The 22,551-nt window shown below is 35.8% G+C and overlaps 1 protein-coding gene across 1 annotated transcript in view; it reads right to left on the minus strand.

Moving 5' to 3' along the window:
* Positions 1-22,551, minus strand: part of Atg2 (Autophagy-related 2) — a 616,887-nt gene that overhangs the window by 340,280 nt on the left and 254,056 nt on the right. Inside the window, exon 23 of the mRNA XM_090407292.1 lies at positions 18,002-18,201. Coding sequence (XP_090263418.1) covers positions 18,002-18,201 — 200 coding nt within the window. The remainder of the gene's footprint in view (positions 1-18,001; positions 18,202-22,551) is intronic.

Raw genomic sequence — 22,551 nt, forward strand, 5'->3', positions numbered from 1 at the left:
TGACAGGCAGAGGAGAGGGGAGTATGATAGAAAGGGATTCTATAAGATTGACACAAAAGAAATTTTTCAATGAATGGGGAGTAGGGGAAAAACAAAGGGTCACACTTGGAAGTTGTCTAAGAGTGTGTGGACTAGGTTCTTTGCTTGAAGAGTGATGAATGAGCTGAATGGATTGCTGAAGGTGATTGTGAGCACTCCAACAGTGAATAGGTTTAAGGAGATGTATGATAGTATTGTGTTAATGGATAAAGGGGGGCTCCTGTGATGAGCCTTTTGATTCTGTGGATTACTCATATAAATAATAATAATAATAGCAAAGTGAAGTCTGATATGCTTCCAGACAGGTCATTATTGAATATATGATATTAGATTTCCATTTAAATGCCATGCATTCCCTTGCCATAGGAACAATAAATTTGATAGACACCAAGATATTTCAAAAAACAAGGCTTTTGATTAACACCTAAATATGATAGAGAAATGAACTCTGTATCTGAAGTTTGTGATGTCATTTGACAGTTGTCTGTGTGCATGCATTCAGTAATTATCAAGCTATGAGTTATTTTTCTTCCTTCCTATATTTTTAATGATAAATATAGAAATAGAAGTTTGATGTTCCTTTCGGTCTTAGAATAGTGTTTATTTTATGATGGAGACCATTAAGAAAATTTATGAAATGATTCAGATTACCGGGCTGTGTTGCCGAACAACAAAAATATTCATGTGATGTCACCATGTGGATGTCCTCAAAACACTCTTTTAATAATGCTGTTGCTTCATATTTATCCAGTCAGTAACTACAACATGGGTCACTGTTTGCCATTCACCACACAGTCAGCATAAATTGGAAGTCATATCAAATTTGCTGATCAAATGGAGAATGTATAGTGTAAAATGGTATTTAGTCTATATAGGGAAGCCTCATCAATGCATCCTTTCACTGAAATAAGAAACATAGATGGTGTTATAGGAAAGAATACTGAAGACTCATCTACATGAGCTACAAAAGACTTGCAGTATTTTATGTGATTGTGTAAATTATAACTTATTTATAATCTGATTAATTTATGAATGTAATTATACTGTGAAAAATGCATTATAAAATAATAAATTGCATACTGTGTAGTGCTTCTGTTGAGACAGTATGCAACAGTACTCGTACTGCTGACACCTTAATTAACAATGTGGCATATACAGTACATATTCGGTAACATTTTTACACATTTATCCAGCATTCAAACATGGTTAGGTATTTGATGAAATTTGATTTCTTGTTATTGGTGATGGGATGGCTATAAAAACTTGAACTATTTTTAGAAGTTTAAATTACTTCCCTGATTATATGTTGACATGCTAATGCCAAGTTGAATTTTGCATGAGTTGTGCATCAGACAAGAACTCATTTGACTGCATATCATGTCCCTTGTTTGTAAACCGGGATCTCAAACGATTGTTTTCCATATTGTGAGAAGTTTTTATGCATCCATATTTATTCATATTGAGCTGATTTCTGGGGGGGCTGCTGCAGATTCTAAATAACTTTTTCTCTTCTAAACTTGCTGCAGAGGAGCACAATTTATTTATTTTTATTCTGTGAGTGGTGTCCAGAGCATGATCTAGAAGGCCCAATTCACCATAGTCATGATTGCAGATGTAATTTTTATTTTCTTCTGTGCATTTGGTGGGTGATCTCCCTGTCTATCTTTAGTAGGACAACTTGTAGTAACAGGGAACCCTGTATATATACACACAAGGGACCAATGTATATAGGGAGGTGGAGACTAGTAGATCAGATAAGGGTAACCAGTTTCAAATGACACTTGAAAGTTTTCTGCAGAGTGAATGTCTTTAGAATTCTGGATATTTGTTTTGGTATGCACTGGATGTAGGGATTGTGATATCATCACTAAAATCCTTCTGAAGCATAGGTTGTGTACTGGGGGTTATGACTTTTGTGGGAACTGTAGTCATTAGATAGGAAGATGTAGTGTATGTGGCTAAGTTCAGCTGCAAGAAAGGCCTCATTGGAACAAAGATTATAGGTTCTATTAGTTAATATTTATGATGTCTACAATCATGACTATGGTCAATCAGGCTTTGCCTCTCAATAATACTCTCAAAATCATTTTTTAAAAATGCTCCATTGTATCAAGTTCAGAAAGACTTTTTAGAATCTTCAGGCCCACTCAGAAATTAGCCCAATACAAATAAATACAAATGCATAAAACTTCCCAAAATATGGGAAACCCCTAGTTTACAATAGGGACCCACAGATCCCACTTAGTTTTTTTGTATTCCTTGTGTGTGTGTGTTTCAGATTGTACTGAAATGTTTGATTGAGACAAAATATTAGAAGAATTAAATATTGTTTATAATCATCCTTTCCCACTGCTGTATTACTCCAGTAAGCCTCCAACATGTGTTCCTCTCAGCACTTAATTGTTAAATATATATGGCATACAAGTTTCAATTTTTTTCAATAACTTTTATTTCTAAAATTAATAAGAAAACAGTGAAAAAGAAATCACTATGCTGTGCTGGTAACAACTTGATAAAAAATGTAAATGTTTTTTATTAAAAAAAATAGGCATTTTATTTTTTTATATGCTTGTGCACTAAATTTATGCTTAACAGACTCTGTTAAGCATAAATTTAGAATAAGAAGTATTAAAATGAATTTTAATACTTCTTATTCCAAGAAGATCACACTGTGAAGTAACATCAGTAAATGAATTTTGAGTTTTCTTTTTATATCCTTTAATTTGTAGGACAATTGGCCACCCCAGCCAGGAGCACTGGCTGGGGTGGCCAATTCTAACGGCTTAACAGACTCTGTTAAGCATAAATTTAGAATAAGAAGTATTAAAATGAATTTTAATACTTCTTATTCCAAGAAGATCACACTGTGAAGTAACATCAGTAAATGAATTTTGAGTTTTCTTTTTATATCCTTTAATTTGTAGGACAATTGGCCACCCCAGCCAGGAGCACTGGCTGGGGTGGCCAATTCTAACGTTTTGCCCTGGCTAGAATCCATATGCTTTGTCCTATGTCCCTGTATTTCATGATTGATTCATTATAATCTGGGAGAGAGGAATTTTAAAAAAATCAGTTTTGCAAACTAGAGCCTGTATAGCCCTTAGAGAATGGCATTTGCATGCAAAATGGTAGATTCCCCAAAAGGAAAAGACCATTCTAAGTCCAATTCTAGTCAACAATTAGAGTAACTTTTCCTGAGCTATTTCATCTCTTGCACATCTCATGGAAACTTGGGTTTGTAATCCTGTAACTCAATAAAATTGACCATTTGCGCTTGCATTACTTTGGATAGTTGTTAGAGTTAAGGAACAACAAGATGGCAGCAGTTGTCTGCCATACTCCTTTCCCTTTTAAAATTCTGTTTAAAATAACTGATAGCATTAGGCCAGCTATCTTTGATTGGCTAAGGACAGAGATTGGCTGCTCCCCCAGTTTCCAAAAGAGTTGGGGATAAAGTGTCACCCTCTCCGTTTGGGAAATAAAAAGCATTAGTAAATTTATTTATTATGACCTGTAATAAAGTTGTGTATAAACTATTTCTCATATTATGAACTACTCATTCATTCATTTTAGGTTAAACAATTTTGCAGACTGATTGTGCAAGGGGTGCTTAAGGGTCAAAGCTGTATAACTGAGAGGAGACCTCCACATAGCCTTTAAAGGAATGCGGAGAACCGACCAGGGCTTCTGACCTAATGTCCAATCCTCACCTTCTCGTGGTGCACCCTGTTGGGTATCTACTTTGATACTGAACGAACGAGGATGGGCTGGCAATTTGGGATTTAGCCGACCAAATTGTATTCTTATTGGTTAAACCAAAATAAAAAATGATGGTACAACATGACAAAATTTCATGCCGGCTGGGGCGTCGCCCGGTTAAACAAGGCCCCCGTTGTTTTCGCCAGGGAACCAGGGCGAACAGCGAAAAGTCAGCTAATGGAACAAATCTGAAAACAAACCCCAACTCAACATCACCAGAGTTAAAGATTGGTACTATCAACGTAAGAAGCCTGAATGGCAAAGAAATGGAGCTAGCTGAGGAATTAGATAAGTACCAGATCGACATAATAGGGGTGACTGAAACAAAAAAGACCAAAACTGGTGAGATCTTTCTGAGCAATAAATACAAAATGTTATGTTCAGAAAATGACAATCAACGAAAAGAAGGAGTAGCCATAGTATTCAACACAAAATACGAGTCTAATCTTCTTGAATGGCAGTCAGTCTCAAGTAGAGTAATGTGGGCAAATATGAGAATGGGGAACTGGACAATGAGACTTATTTGTGCCTATGGTCCCACAGAAGGTTCTACTAAGGTAGAAGTGGAGGAATTTTTTGAGACTTTAGAAAAAGCAACTGACACAATGAAAAAGGAAAAGTTGGTCCTTGTTGGGGATCTAAATAGTAGAGTAGGAAATGATTGCGAGACATACAAAAATATTTTGGGAAAATTTGGAGAAAAGAGCAAAGCTAATAATAATGGCAAATATCTGTTGGATTTCTGCTCAGGACATGGACTGGTTATTACTAACACCATGTTCCAACATAAAAATGTGCACAAATTCACATGGAGAGAAGAGGCTAGGAATAAGAATAGTCTCATTGACTATGTTATTGTTGATAGTGATGTTTTCTCCCTGGTGCAGGACACCAGAGTGTACAGAGGATTTGAAATTGGAAGTGATCACTATTTAGTCTTGAGCAGGATAAAATTGAATTTCATATTGAAAAGAATAACATGTAAGAAAGTTTTAAAGCGAATAAAAGTTGAGCAGCTCTCCGATGTGAACTGTAGACTAAAATACAGAAATATTATTGAAAAGAAAATGAAAGAGTTTGAGAACATCAATCAAACCTTGGAGATTCAGTGGCAAACTCTGAAGGAAACATTGATTGATTCTGCCAGAGAGGCATGTGGTGAGGTTGTGTGCAAGGATAAAAAAATCAGAACTCCCTGGTGGACACAGGAAGTTAAAGAGGCAGTGAAGGAAAAGAAGAAAGCTTATCAAAAGTTGCTGGCAAATAAGTCAGCTTTTACTCATACAGAATACAGAGACAAATGTAAGAAAGCTAAACAGTGTGTAAAACTAGCTAAACAAAAGTCATGGGAGGACTTTGGCAAGAATACAGAAAATAAATATCAAGAAGGTGGCAAAATATTCTGGAGGTTGTTGAAGAAGCTCAGGAATGGAGGAAAGAGTGCTGTAAAAGGAATTAGAGATGATAAAGGTGAAATGAAAACAGGAGAAAAAGATATCCTTGAAGTATTTAGTAATTACTTCGAAAAACTGCTAAATGAAACAAGCAGTGATGACAGCACAGTGATAAAAAACACTGACCAGGCATGCAGTCAAGAATACATATCCATACTTGAAGTAGAAAAAGCCATCAAAGGCTTGAAATGTGGAAAGGCAGCAGGAGTAGATGATATTCGACCAGAAATGCTGAAGTATGGTGGTATAAGAGTCTTACAGTGGCTGCACTGCATAGTTCAGAAAGCCTGGTCAGAGGGACGAATTCCCGATGATTGGAGTAGAGCACTCATAGTACCCATATATAAAAAGGGAAATAAAACTGAATGTGAGAATTACAGAGGTATTTCCCTACTGAGTGTTCCTGGCAAGATCTATGCAAGTATACTTGAGAAACGGTTGAGAAGAATTGTGGAAGAAAATCTTGGTGAAGAAAACAAGCTGGATTCAGGCCAAATAGAGGCTGTTAGGATCAGATCTTCACTTTACGACAAATAGTCGAGAAAGCATGGGAACATAACAAAGATCTGTATTTAAGTTTTGCCGATTTGGAAAAGGCATATGACAAGGTGCCAAGAGAGAAACTATTCAATACGCTGCAATTATATGGTGTCAATGGGGCATTATATCAAGCAATACTTAATCTTTATTTGAGTTGTGAGTCAGCAGTTAGAATTGAAGGAAGTACAGGAAGATGGTTTAATGTTAAATCTGGTGTGAGACAAGGATGTACATTATCCCCTCTGTTATTCATTATCTATATGGATCATATTATGAAGGAATGTGGTATTAAACCTGATATCAAAATTGGAGATGTTAATGTCAGCTCTTTGCTTTATGCGGATGATGTTATACTTCTAAATAAATCCGCTACAAGTCTGCAAGATTCTCTGACTAAATTGAATAGCTGTTATAATAGATATGGTATGAAGGTCAGCAATAAAAAGACAAAGACAATGAAAATAGGCAGAATCATTGAAAATGTCAACTGTGTTGTGAATGGAGAACCTGTGGAACAAGTAAAACATTTCAGCTACTTAGGCACAATTTTTACTGAAGATGGAAATTAAATATAGAAATAGACAACAGAATCAGCAAAGCTGGTATCGTGGGAAGTCAACTGAATAAATTCATATGGAATAAGAAAGAAATTAGTCGGAACACTAAATTAGCTGTATACAAGACTGTGTTCAAACCAATTTTAACTTATGGATCTGAGAGCTGGGTCAGAAGTAAAACACTTGACCAAAGACTAGAGACCGCAGATATGAGAGTCCTGAGAAAGATTAGAGGCATGAACAGATGGCATCAATGGCAATATCATATTAAAAATGAGGATATTAGGAAAGAACTTTACATTGTCAGCATCCAGGAATGCGTTAGCAGAGCTAATCTCAGATGGTATGGTCACTTAAATAGAATGGGAGAGGAAAGATTAGCAAAACAAGTGTTCTCTGCCAGGTTAGCAGTAAAACGACCCAGAGGAAGACCAAGATATAGGTGGATTGATACGGTACAAAGTGCCTTAGACGATAGAAATATAAGATCTGATAATGTTGGAGTCTTGACAAGTAACAGACTGATTTGGAAAAAAATTGTAGATAGGAAGTTAGTAATGATGTAATTTTTTCATGTAGTACTGTCATATCCTGTACACCCCTTGAGGGTACATGGCAGGAATTTGATGATGATGATGATGATTGTGCAAGTCACTATCACACATTCTTAATTATATAGTCTAAATACAAGGCTAATCTTCTTGAATGGCAAGCAATATCAAGTAGAGTGATGAGGGCAAATATCAGAATGGGGAACTGAACAATTTATGAGAATTATTTGTGCCTACGGTCCCTTGGAAGGTTCTAGTAAGGTAGAAGTGGGCCAATTTTTTGGGGGCTTCAGAGAAAACATCTGACACAATGAAAAAGGAAAACTTGGTCCTTGTTGGAGATCTAAATAGCAGAGTAGGAAATGATTGTCAGACATAGAAAATATTTGGGGAAAATTTGGAGAAAAGATCAAAGCAAATAATAATGACAAATACTTGCTGGATTTCTGCTCAGAATGTCAACTGGTTATCACTAAGACAATGTTCCAACATAAAAATGTGCATAAATTCACAGTGAGAGAAGTGGAGGAATAAGAAACGTCTCACTGACTATGTTATTGTTGAAAGTGATGTTTTCTCACTGGTGCAGAACACTAGAGTATACAGAGGATTTGAAATTGGAAGCAATCACCATTTAGTTTTAAGTAGGATAAAAGTGAATTTCATACTGAAAAGAAGAACGTGTAAGAAGGTTTTAAATCCCTGAAGAAAATGTTCATTGATTCAGCCAGAGGCATGTGATGAGACTGTCTACAAGGATAGAAAAATCAACTCCATGGTGGACACTGGAAGTTAAAGAGGAAGTGAAGGAAAAGAAGAAAGCATATCAATAGGTCCTGGCGAATAAGTCAGCTTGTGCTCTTAAAGAAAACAGAGACAAATGTAAAAAAGCTAAACATTCTGGGAAAACTAGCTAAAAGTCATGGGAAGACTTTGGTAAGAAAATAAATATCAGGAAGGTGGCAAAATATTCTGGAGGATGTTGAAAAAGTTGAAATGGAGAAAAGAGTGCTGTAAAAGGAATTAGAGATGATAAAGGTGATATGAAAAGATAAAGATAACCTTGAACCTAGTAATTACTTCAAAAAATTGCTAAATGAAGCAAGCAATAACAGCACAGTGGTAAAAAACACTCAGCGGGGATGCAGTCAGAAATACATATCCATACTTGAAGTAGAAAAAGCCATCAAAAGCCTGAAATGTGGAAAGGCAGTTGGAATAGATAATGTTTGACCAGAAATGCTCTCAAGTATGGAGGTATAAAAGTCTTGCAATAGCTGCACTGCATAGTTCACAAGGGCTGGACAGAGGGATGAATTCCAGATGATTGCAGTAGAGCTCTCACAGTGCCCATATATAAAAAGGTAAATAATACAATGCGAGAATTTCAGAAGTATCTCCCTACTCAGTGTTCCTGGTAAGATTTTTGCAAGGATACTTGAGAAACAGTAGAGAAGAATTATGGAAGGGAAACTTGGTGAAGAACAAGCTGGATTCAGGCCAAATAGAGACTGTCAGGATCAGATTTTCGGTTTACGATAAATAGTTAAGAAATCATGGGAATATAACAAAGATCTGGAAAAGGCATATGACAAGGTGCCAAGAGAGAAGCTATTCAAAACAATACAGTTATATGGTGTCAATGGGGCATTATATCAAGCAATACTTAATCTTTATTTGAGTTTGTAAGTCAACAGTTAGAATTGAAAGAAGTACAAGAAGATGGTTTAATGTTAAATCTGGTGTCAGACAAGGATGTATTCATTTTTGAAATTTTGGATTTTACAACCGTGTTAAAATTAACTCTTTTTATTATCCCGACGTTTCGATCTTCATATCAAGATCATCATCTGGAGCATACACAAATATACAAGACAAGCTGGGTTACATTACAAACCGTAAGCTAGAGAAACAATGATTTGATCACATCTACTGGCATGACCTCTAGTGGAAAAAAAAAAAAAAAAAATATATATATATATATATATATATATATATTACATCAAGCTAGATTTAATTTAAGATAACATGAATAAACACTTCTTTTTTTTCCCTATAGATCAGGCCTATGCAACATACGACCCATGAGCAGCATGCAGTCCGCAATGCTATTTATTTTGGCCCGTATTCGTGGGTGGAAAATATCAGAAACACATATCACTTCTAAGTGAGGAGTTTCAGAAAAGAATGGCATTGAGTAATGAAGTCCGCATAAAAGTAATTGAGGATCCATTTTCAGTCGAAGCAGGAAATCTACCTGTCGAACTCCAGATGGAAGTTATTGATCTCCAGTGTTCTAAAAACTATTGGGTAAAGCATAGGGAGAGTACTTTACAAGTTTTATTCTATTCTGGATCAGGATAAACTTAAAAGTTTGTTGGATACTGCCTTCCAAGTATTTTGTGTATGTTTGGGAGCACATATACTTGTGAAAAAACATTTTCGGTCATGAACTTGAACAAAACCAAACAGCGTTCATCTTTAAGTGATATCAATGTAGAGGCCATATTAAGAAGGGCCATTTCAAACATGACACCAAACTTTGATAAAATAGTGTCAACAAAGAAATGCAATGTGTCACATTATGACATTCTGAATGTCACAATGTGATATTCAGTCACTGATATATCAATGAAAATAAGTGTGATATTCTCAGTGAAATTATTAGTAAACTTTGTGTTTATGTTTAAGTGGTTTTTATTGAAAAATTTTGCAGCTATATCTGTTTGTAAATAATTTTGATTATAATTTTAATTGTAACTGTCTAAAAATTGAAATATGCATATTAATTAGTATTTACTGTAGACCTAATAACAAATTTACTTAAGTTTAGCTGCAGTGGACTAGTTTAAGATTCTAGGTCCGAAGTGATCTGGCCCTTGTTCAAGTGGTCCAAATTGGGTTTGGCCCTCCAAGACAATCAAGTTGTGCAGGCCTGCTATAGATAGTTTTCTTTCAGTAACAATGATGTCCTATTTTTAGTATTACAATTGTTATTTTTGATTTAGGATCCTGGATTTACTACACTTCTGTTTATAGTTGTTCTTAGAGGGGAAGGTTCTGTGTGTCTTATATATGCCTTCCATATGTATGGGATTTTTAGACCTTCATTATTGTTCAGATTGGGGTGGTTGATAATGATCTCACAGGTTTCCTTAAATTTGCATTCATACCATGTTTTGGTATGATGTAGACAACAAGTGCTTTTCCAGTCAATTCTATGTAAGGTGTTCAAGGGCATGATTAGAAAGGCCAGCTTCACCATAATTATTATATTTAATGTGTCGTTTATGTTCTTTTTGTCTGATAGGAATTGTGCATCCTGTTTCTCCTATATATGGTATGTTACAGGTGCAATGAATACAGTATACTCCAGGGTGGGCCAGAAGAAGGAGTGGATCTTTGGATGAGTTGAGTAAGCTTTTTAATTTTGCAGGGGGTTTAAAAGTGACTTTGAGGTTGTATTTTTGTAGTAGTCTGTTTATTTTGTCTGATGTCCCTTTAATGTAAGGAATGGTTATAGTTTTGTTGTAGTCTGGTTTGTCTTTTATTGAAGTCTTGTAGAGAAATTTGTTAATAGTGTTTTGGCTGTACCCATTTTTTTGGAAAGTATTGCTGATCACTATTAGTTCGTTTTTCAGTGGCTGTTCACTGGAGCAGATTTTCAGAGCCACATTTCCTGGTCTATAACAACATCCAACCAAGTATTTCATTCCATTCACCTCTATCTCACACCATACTGCCTCAAAATTACTGGCAGTATTTCCCTCTTGCATCTCTACTTTATATGGACATAACTCTTTCTCTATCATCAAAGCATTCCCCTCCCTTTTTTACCCCTTCTATCCTCACGAAACACATCATATCCTTCAATCTCTATTCTGTCAGGATGGTGTCCTCATCTAACCATGTCTCACCTATTCCAACAATTTTTGGGTGAACAAACTCAATTAGTTTGTTCATTCCATATCACTCCCACTTGATCTGATTCATTCTCTGATTCTGTACCCCCCTTTCTTCACAGATTTCAGCCAACATACCATTCATAATCCTTGCTTTCCACTTCATCTCACCACAGTCATGCCTAGGCAGGTGGAATGATCCAGTAAAAAGTGCCTTAGAAGATAGAAATATAAAATCTGATAATGTTGGAGTCTTGACAAGTAACCGACTGATTTGGAGGAAAATTGTAGATAGGAAGTTAGTAATGATGTAAATTTTTTCATGTAGTACTATCATATTCTGTACACCCCTTGAGGGTATATATCGGGAATTTGATGATGATGATGGTGATAAATAATAATTATACATAATAATATATAGTCTATATTTAAGTTATAAGTCAGTAGTTAGTTGAGATTGAGGAAAACGGTTTTAAGAGAAATCAAGTGTAAGACAAGGGTGTTTGCAATTTCCACTTTTATTCATCTATATGGATCAAAGAAATATGGCATTAAACTTAATATAAAAATTAGAAATTAACTCAGCTCCTCACTGTATGCAAATGATATCATTCTTATAAATCTAGTTTATGGATGAACTGAATAATTGCTGTAAGATATCTGTAATAAAAAAAGACTATAAAAAACAAACATGAACATGTAAAGATCAATTGTATTCTAATTGGAGAACCTACAGAAGCTATACTTAGGTACAATTTTTAGAAGAGATGCTTAACGCGTTCGCTGCCAATTACGAGTATACTCATAGTTGGTAAACCAGCTACGAGTATACTTGTATGACGCTTACCGCCGGCAACGAGACTACTGTACTGACCTTGAAGAAGTGAAAATGCTTGGCGTACGGGAACAGACTATGCTGAAGTAGCATGGCAGCGAACGTGTTAAATAAATTTATATGGAACAAGAGACAAATTAGTCAGTAGACTAAACTAGCAAATGAGTTTTAACTGGCTCCAGGATTAGGATTAGAAATAAAGCAGCAAATTAAAAATTAGAGCTCACTTTTTTTTTGTTCCAGCCTACAAAAGGTTGTAAATCTATAGTAGATTAATACCATGAGTGGAGTAAGAATTTTTTTTTCTATTCTTATTAATTTTTTATATATTTTTCTGTATTTTTATTAATTTGTTACATAATCCAGAAACCCTGCTCTAGAGACCAAATGGAACTTTTTCAACACTTCAGGTCTCTAATAAGCAGGCCAGTGGTCTCACACTGGCCAATAAAATTCATCTCTCAAATAAAAATATCAGAAATACCCATCATGCCCACAGTAGGATTCAAACCTGCAGCATGTTGGTTTGAATTAGTTAATGAGCAGTTATGCTACCCACTCGGCCAACCAGGGGAGATATGAGAGTTCCAAGCAAAATTAGGTAAGTGAGCAGACTGCATCAATAATGAAGTCATATTAAAAAAGAAGACATTAAGATATTGATAATATTAGCATTCGAGAATGTGTGAGCCAACCTAACCTAAGGCAACATGGTCAATTAACAAATCATATGATTGATGTTTGGATGGCAGGAAAAACGATCAAAGGAAGACCAAGAACTATGTGGATTGATCTAGTTAGAAATGCCTTAGTAGAATGAAATATAAATTAAAGATGCCAAGAAATGATATTCTTGTTTAATCCTTTATCTAAGTGTAAGCGAAACAAAATTTGCACATGAAGTATCTTCACTAATAGCTTCAACATTAATTGCCTTAGTATCCCATAATGCAAAGCACATATCCTTTTAGGGTGCATATAATGCTATGTATTATGGGAAGGGCCACTACCCAAATCAATTTCAACCTTTATTGAGATCTCATCAGTGTGAGCCAGACCCCAGAAGTGATACCAGGTTGAAGTAATGCAGAAGGCATATATTTCCCAATTAAAATATAATTTCTTGCCTCTTTAATTTAATTTATTACCAAGTGAAAAAACTTGCATCAAACAAGAAATGTAAGATCAATAACAAGGGAATCCTGAAAAACAAATGCTAATTTGGTGGAAAACTGGCGATAGGAAGTTACTAATAATTTAAACTTCATCATATAGTGCTATCACAGCATCCTGTACATCCCTGGAGAGTATATAACAAGAATTTGATTATGGTGTTGATTGTAGAAAAAGAGGTTCAGATTTGACAACCATCTACAAGGACAGAAAAAAAACACGAGAGAATTATAGTTACTTGTAAGTATAAATATATGCTGGAGAGATTTTTGAAGTAGTATGCAGAGTACAACATTAGAAGAAAATTTGGAAATGATTAGTACATTTAAAAGCATATAAGCAGAGTTAATCTATGATGGTATGGGTGATTAAACAGAACAGAAGATGGAAATAAATTTTTTTATCAAAAATCAGAAGGAAGAAAGATAGATCTAGAAAAGGAATACAGATGAAAGTATAAATTAAGAAAAAACTTAGAAGAAGAAGAAATTGAGGGTTAACCAAATTAGAGATCTAAGAAATTATTATTATTACCCCAAGACCTTATGGAGTCAAAGACTCATCTGGGAGGTCCTTTTATCACACACACAGCTCATCATACCATGCCTTGAACACATCCAAACTCCTCACAAACACAACACTCTCAGGCAAGGCATTCTAATCATTTACAACTCTGCACGAAAAAAACCTGCCTCTCACTCCCTTACTCACACCCTCTTTATACAGTTTCCAGGGATGACCTCTGGTTCTTCCCCGATCTCCCGCTATTTTCTGTAGAACTTCTCCAGCATCGATCCTATAACAACCCCTTACTAACTTGGTCTCTATCATATCTCCCCCTCTTCCTCCTGTCTGCCAGACTCTGCAAATTACATCTTCTCAATCTTTCCTCATACTTGACATTCCAGAGGTCAGAAACTACCTTAGTCAATTGCCTTTGGACCCTTTCCAACATCTCTTCATCCTTCTGAAAACCAGGTGACCAAATCTGGGCACAATAGTCCATGTGTGGCCTAATCAAAGCCTTATACAACAAAACAAGAATCTCCCTACTTCTACACGTCAGTGTCCTCCGCATCATCCCAGAAGCCTTTGTGTTGTCTTCACAATTTTGGCTATGTGTCCCCTAAATTTCAGATCCTTATCCACTATCATCCCCAAATTTCTTATTTCTTCCATCTCCAACAATATATCCTCACCAAGCATAAATTCTGCATCCCATCTTTGTTTTCCAAATTTTAAAACCTTACATTTTGCAATATTGAACTCACATACCCATTTCCGTGCCCAATCACTCAATTTATTCAGGTCTTCTGGTAAGGCCACAACACTTTCACTACTCTTCATGCTTCGTCCCAACTTTGCATCATCTGCAAACAACTGAATATCTCCATCCAAATCTTCACCTATATCGTTAATATATAAGTTAAACAATAATGGCCCCAAAACAGATCCCTGAGGCACCCCACTAGTGACTTCCCTTTCTCTGGATATCGCTCCCCCATACACAACTTGTTGATACCTATCAGATAGCCAGTCTCCAATCCAATGCACTAATCATCCAACCCCATCTGCTCTAGTTTAACTATCAATTTATCATGAGGTACTCTATCAAAAGCATTTGCGAAATCTAAGTATATTACTGTGTATCCTTCTCCTCTGTTCAAGGAAGCAGTCACTTTATTGTAATAAGTAAGTAGATTACTAAAGCATGACTTCCCTTTAACAAATCCATGCTGTCCATCAAAGATAATACCATTATTGTCAACCCAACTCTGGATCCTAGTTCTCACAAGCTTCTCCACCTGACACACAGATAGGCCTATAGTGTGATGCTCGAGTTCGATCACCTCCTTTATGAAGTGGCACAATCTTGCCCTCCTTCCACTCCTTAGAAACTTGAACGAGTGCAAGACTTGTATTAAAATAAAAGATGTCAAGGCCGGCATCAACTCCCTGGCACATTCCTTCAGAATACGTGGTGATATATTATCAAGTCCCACAGCCTTATTAACATCTAGTTTACTCAACTCCCCATACATCTCTTGCTCACTTACAGTCAGTTTCTCCTCCCCATCATCTACTGCTCTCAATCTCTCCATGAAGTCGCATTCACAAGATTGAAAGACCTTTATGAATTGCTCATTAAGTATCTCTACCAAACATTCTGCAACAGCTGTCTTTATACCATTTTCTCCTATCAATGTCATCCTTCCATAATCATTCTTTCTTTTGCTGGCTACATATCGAAAGAACTCCTCAGGATTCTTTTTGGCTTTATTAGCTAACTGCTGTTGATACCTCTCTTTAGTTACCCTCACCAACCAAGTCACCCACCTCGCCTGGTCTTTGTAGTCCTTATGGAATTGGTTATTTCCACTTCTTTTATGCTCCTCCATAATGTCCTTTTTCTCTGTATCACGTACTTAACTCTTCATTCATCCATTTCACACCTATCTTATTTAGCCTTCTTACCCTTGGAATACATTTAGACACTGCATCTACTAGATAGTTTTGAAAATCCCCCAAGCTGCATTGATCTCTTTTCCAGCTAACTCCTCATTCCATGCTACACCTGCAAGCTGTCTCCTGATCTTTTCATAATCACCCCCGTGTAGTTCCACATATACCCTTTTATCACAGAGGTCCTCACACTGCTGGCAATCAGCCAGGTAATCACATCATGGTCACTCTCACCAATTGGTGGGTGATTTGACACCTCATTTATAATTACATCCTCTGATCAGATGACCAAATCCAAGACCCCCAATCCTCGCGTGCACTCTGTTACATATTGTCTGAGGTAGTTATCCCTCAAAAACTCAAGAAACTCATTTTCTTTACTTCCAGTTGCTATCTCATCATTCCAGTCTATATTGCCATAAGTAAAATCGCCCATAATGATCACCCTTTTCTTATTAGCTTGACTAATTTGATTATACATTTTAATTATCACCACCACATTACCTGGTCTATAACAACATCCAACAAGTATTTGATTCCATTCACCTCTATCTCACACCATATTGCCTCAAAACTACTGGTAATATTTCCCTCTTGCATCTCTACTTTGTATGGACATAACTCTTTCTCTATCATCAATAGCACTCCCCCTCCCTTTTTACCCTTTCTATCCTCATGAAACATCATACCCTTTCATCTCTATTCCTGTCAGGATGTCGTCCTCTTCCAACCATGTCTCATTTATTCCGACAATCTTTAGGTGAACAGACACAATTAATGCAACCATTTCATTTGCCTTGTTTCTTATACTTCTAGCATTTGTATACAAACAGAACAGCTCATTTCTGGATTTTAGTGGAACTAGCACCACTCACTCAATGTGATCTCTCCATGCTCGACTAGGGCCATTTCCCTTTCTGCTTATTCATTTTAAAATCCTTTTCAATTCCAACTGTTTCCTCTTGATCCCAGGTCATCCCATTTCTTTCCTGTCTACACATGCTCTCACCTCCACCTTTCTCATGCTGTGTACCCATGTCCACCCTGAGCCTCCCCGTTTCCCTGCATGGTCAAGTACTGAAATTTTTTGTTGGACTATACACTATCTACCAAATAATTGTCCGAACACTTTAGCAATTTACAACTGATACTAGCAGGCAAACCCTAATACCACATATGTCCATCTTTGTCTTTGATCACCTACTGCACCCTTTGAGGGAGGCTTTCCACTAATGTGCGGCAGACAATGGATAGAATTTGTCTCCATTCCTCCATCAGAGCAGCACTAAATTCAGCAACAGATCGAGAACATGCTGCTCTGGATCTCAATTGCCACTCCAATTCTTCCCAAGGGTGTTCGATGGGGGTTGGGGTCAGGACTCAGCACAGACCAGGGAATCATTTAACATCTATCTCTTCATATAATTCCATAATTGCTGCAGCTTTGTGGCATGGGGCATTGTTGTCTTGATAGTACCTTGATATTCTGAATAATCAGGAGCTACCTACACTGTGGAGTTTTTATGGAATAGATCCATGTTACTATTATAATATACCTGATTATCCAGAATATACCTTGATATTCTGGATACTCAGGAGCGGCCTTCATGGAACCATGGATAACATCCAGTGGTCCCACACCAAACCAGCTGAATGCACCCCACACCATTACTCCTCTGCCAACAAACTTTACTGTGGGCACAACAGACTGGTAACAAGTGTTCACCAGGCCACCACCCCCTGCCATCATACCAGAAACAGGTGAACTTTGATTCATCGCTCCAGAGTAGCGTTTTCCATTGGTCAAATTTCCAGTTCACATGTTCTTTGCATCAGCCCCTTGTTCGTTGTTCTGATGTTTGGCTTGTGTGCTGTTACTCTTCTGTAAAAATCCAGTTTTTTTCATATAGTATTAGTGCTCACCATGGTGTTACTGGTGCTCTGAAGCTCATCAATCAGCTACAATCGACACAGACCATCGATTGTAGCTGGTTTTTGCACCACCCCTGTTTTAACACCCTTCTGTCCCTGTCAGTGGGCATGCCACCAATGTGACAGCCCACGATGACACCTCTCTTGAAATCACTGAGTTCAACTGCTACGATGAAATACTGCTTCCTACGCAGTTTTTATGTTATTAACAAACCTGAAATGGTCCATAATTTCAAATAACAGGAATATCTGGACAATGATTGGTAGATAGTGTCATAGCATTCTATATATTCCTAGCTGGTGAGAAGAAATCTTAGGACTGAAGCATACTTAATTTTTTAATACAAAACAAAATGCAAAGCACATTGCCTTTTGGATGGAGTATATTGGTATGTGTTATGGTAAGGGTTACTACCTAGACTAGTTTCAACCTTTACTGAGGTCTCATCATTGGGAGCTGATGAGATCCAAGAAGTTACCTGGGTATAATTAATGCAGAAGTCATATTTTTCTCATATACAAGCTGTAAAATTTCTATTTATAATTTATACTTCTGTACAACTGAAACTCAATCAACAAGAAAATGTTTGTTGTGTTATTCAGTAGATCACATCTGTTTAAAAATGTAATTTAAATAATGCAAACAATGTAATAAAAATTATCTTTCAACAAAGAATGTCTTTTGGATGTTATACAAAAGAAATTATGCCTTTTTCCCAATAAGTGCATTATTAAAACTGAATTAATAAGTAATTCCAAAACCGAAGATTTTATCCTGTTATAAAAAAGCACTAACCTTAAGAAATTGTTCTTCATCCGCACTGACATTAATAGCAATAGTAAGAACATCGAGACTATCACCACCTGTACCAACTACCATCCCTTGCTTGAGAGGAACTCCAGGTTCAGAACAATATATTATGGGTTTAAGAAAGGATGGTGGTGTTTTGTTAAATGGTGGTACTCTGCTATGCTCCAATTTTGATTGTCTCATGCCTATTTCCAAAGAAATGAATTTGTTAATCAATTTACTTTATTGAATACATGACAAGTGATAATTGCATGTACACAAGGTAAGGAGAGGGAGATTTATTATACAATTTATACAGCCAGAGAAAACTTAACTGGGTCAAATGTTAGCCTGAAAATTAAAAAAAGAGGCTTTAAAACTCAAGAATAAAATCATTAATATAAATTAAACTAGTCAAGCTAGATAAAAATGCATTAATTCCCCCCCACAAAAAAAAAAAAAAAATCAAATCAAGCAGTAAGGTAGGTTAAGTATGTTTGTTCTCCCTTGTAAATGTAAATCAAATAACATGAAAAGCGAAATAGAACTCAACTTAACAAAGAATTGCCATAGTTCAGTCAGTATGTAATCAGTAATGCCAGTAATGCCTTTTTAAAAAAAAAAAAAAAAAAAATTCTTCCCAGGATATGAATAACCTTTGGAGGGGGCATTTCAGGCTGCTTATGAGTAAGCTGGTTTCATAAAGGTGACAGGGTTTTTCTTCCACAAGACAGGTGAACTAACTACAGGATACATACTTTAAGAACATAATAAATTTAGTTTAATCCTTTATCCAAGTGTGAGCAAACAAAGTTTGCACCTAAAAGTATCTTCAGGACCGGGGTAAGGTAGTAGAACACCAGGCAACTCGTTGCAAAGGTGGAGCAGGCTTACATCACTCCTATCTCAGTATCTCTCATAATGCAAACCACATCTCCTTGTGGATATGTATAATGTTATGCATTAAGGGAAGGGTCACTACCCAGATTAGTTTCGACCTTTATTGAGGTCTCTTCAGTGGGAGCCAGGCCCAGTTGTGGAGATACCAGGCAGAAGCAATAGCAAGGTCATCTCTACCTATAGGAGTTGCCAAAAGGTGTGCCACCTTTTTTTATTAAATTACTCTGGATTTAGAGAAAGATGTTGAAAGTTTATTTTTCACTTGGTTAGACTATAATAAATTTAGTTAGATTAGTTAGAAGATACTTTCAGGTGCAAACTTTATTTGCTCACACTTGGATAAAGGATTAAACTAAATTTATTATAGTCTAACCAAGTGAAAAATAAATTTTCAACATCTTTATCTAAATCCAGAGTAATTTAATAAAAAAGGTGGCACACCTTTTGGCAACTCCTATAGGTAGAGATGACCTTGCTATTGCTTCTGCCTGGTATCTCCACATCTGGGCCTGGCTCCCACTGAAGAGACCTCAACAAAGGTCGAAACTAGTCTGGGTAGTGGCCCTTCTCTTAATGCATAATATTATACATCTCTGCAAGGAGATGTGTTTTGCATCATGGGAGATACTGAGATAGGACTGATGTAAGCTTGCTCTACCTTTGCAACGAGTTTCCTGGTGTTCTACTTCCTTACCCCAGTTCTGAAGATATTTTCAGGCACAAACTTTGTTTGCTCACACTTGGATAAAGGATTAAACTAAATTTATTATAGTCTAACGAAGTGAAAAATAAACTTTCAACATCAAAAATACTTTAAAAACCAGAGCAAAGCTATGTAGATAAGAATAATTGCACTACTGTGAAAGTAATGAGGCTTATACTGTAAAACCTTGATATAAAACAGACTAATTAGAGCAAGGGGGATCCATTAAATCCGAACATCCGTTATATAATAAAATAGATTTTCCAAATGCATCGGCCGGCAAGCGTTAGAACTAATTTGATTATAAGCAAATCTTGGTTAAAAGCATTTTAAAATTAACAGAGTGTTAATTTTAAAATGGACCAGAAATTTTGTCCATTAAATCCCAAGTCCGTAAAATCAAGGGTTTACTGCATTAATCCAAGTTTCATGGCTGAGAGGCTACTAAATTTAGCACTGTCAGAAGGAAGGCATGGTTTTCAGATTTTGTTTTCAGATTTGGCTGATGGTAAACTAAACCTAAAATTGACTTATTATCCAGAAGAGGGTAATCCGTTTAATAGGTGACTGCTGCTCTCTTAACAAATTCACTCCAATCACTTTCTCATAAATGTTCTGTTTTCTGTCTCTCATTGCCGAAGCATTTTTATGAGCGCTGCTCCATGCTGACTACATGTAATCTAGCTTTATAGCCTGCCATGGGTGGAATTCACATAAAAAACAAATTACTGACTTCTTATCCTTCTCTCTTTATTTCATTATCTGACACCTGAAAATCTTTGTCATACTGTTTTTTGCAAAAGATTATGACTTCCAGCCATTCAAGAAACACACAATAAATTGTTTCTCATACTTCCCTGTAGAAAGCTTAGCATAAAACATGACAACTGTGCCATTTGTAAAAATATTTGTTGCAAGTTATATGACACCTCCAGGCAGTCTTTGGACTCCCTGGAGGTGTCACATAATAATAATAAGTCAATTGAATTTCTATACTGAAATCTAGGCACACTAAGATCCTAATATATGTATACTGCTATGGTAATTCCCTTCTATTTTTAAAATTCAATCTTATCTTCAACAATAATTAAGCAAATTGAGTTCTCACACTCAGAGCTGTGGAGTTGGTACATAAAAGCTTCGACTCTGATTCCGACTCCTTAATTTACAGTATCCTCAACTCAGTCTCCAAGTTTTCTAGCCATTTCTCCATTTAAGAAAAGGCTGGTTGTGTAAAAAAGGATAGAGGTACACTATTCTTCACTGCCATTTCAATGGTGTGGTTTTTAAACTTTTCTGGCATCATTGTTACAGTAACTTTGTCAGATGTAAAGACTCTTGGGAGTTGTGTCTGGCCTAAAGTAGAGTTTTGATCTTTTTTTAGCCCTGAAGTAGCAGGAATGTTTTTGTTGATGTCTTTCTCATTCACAGCTTTTAACTCTTTAGGATAAAAACACTGTCTTTTTAAATTTGATGCTTTTGTAGATGCAATTTTATATGAACCACACAAACTACTAATTTTTGCATCACATGCTTTTTCAATTATAATCTTCAATAATATTGGCACACATTATATTTCCCATCTGTTTTTATTGTAAAGTGTTCAAAAACAGTGGACATTGTTGAACTTTTTTTGCCATTGAAAATTTTCTCATGGGGTGCCACTTTCACTAATATAATATATAAATTATCATAAAATGTTTTATCTTGAAATTTGCAAAATACTTGAAATTAAAATATATCTTGAAAAAAATAGGTTAATCAAATTATTATCTGTAAAATAGGAAATTTTAATATATTATTTATATTACAATTTAAATTCATTAGGAGTTAGAGTCAATACATTTTACCAACTCTGACCCCAGTAAACCAAGAATTGCTCCTTATTTGTTGCAAATCTGATTCTGAGTCCACAACTCTACTCACACTTCCATATACAAATAAGAGATAGTTTAATAATTCTCAGACATATAAATAAAAACAAATATACAACAATCTGAATTTAATAGAATCTCCTCTTAAGATCTTAAAAGATATATAAATCACATCTTATCTGGGTCCAAAATATGTCAACTAAAAAGGACATTGTGTTTCTTAAGCACATCCAGACTTCTGTAATAAAAGTTGAAAGAAATGGTTTCTCTTTTCAGCAAAAACAGTTCTTTATCCTAAAAATTACTTCTCTTACAAAAATTTTGAAAATAACTGTCGATTTCCTTTTCATAGTAAGAGATGCAAAGTTCAGACAAGGAAATCTTTAATATAAATATTCCCATGTTTTTCTTTAAAAGATTTCTAGTAAGTCGTATAAAATTTCCTTCTTCCAACTTTCAAAATGCACAACTTTCTTTACTCTTCCTATACAAAGAATCTATGAGAAAAATTAATCAGCCATTTAAAATTGAAGTATCTAATCTCAAATAACAGAGATGAAATCGGTACTGTTCTAATGGAGTTTTAATATCTGATAAACATTTCTCCTTCAGTGTGAAAAACTTCATTTATCAAGTTCCAAAATTCCTTTAATTTCTTCCACAATTGCTATTTCCAGTTGCATTCATAATGAAACAGCTAAAACTTTTAAAACATCTTTCTTTCTTTATGAAAAACTACTACTAATGAAACTTTCCACACTAACTTTTTCCAAAAATTTTTCCATATCTCTCACAACATTTATTAGCTACTGTATGCTTACCACTAGTGCATGCTCCAACACGCATAATACTACTACCAGTTTCCGTTTCAGTCCTGAAGTGAGAGAAGTCACTGTCATTATGTGCTATCCTTATGTCGCTTTGCATGAAGCAGGAACAATCTTCCTGGACATTAGTACAGCATTTGACAAAATATGGCATAATGGGCTTCTTTTCAAACTCCACTATTTCCACTAGGACTGGTCAAACTTAACAAATCATATCTGAGCGATCGCAAACTCTGAGTGAAACTATAGGGA

This window comes from Typopeltis vanoorti, chromosome 17, assembly GCF_054136105.1.
Source record: "Typopeltis vanoorti isolate ZY-2024b chromosome 17, IOZ_Tvanoo_1.0, whole genome shotgun sequence".
NCBI lineage: Eukaryota > Metazoa > Arthropoda > Arachnida > Uropygi > Thelyphonidae > Typopeltis > Typopeltis vanoorti.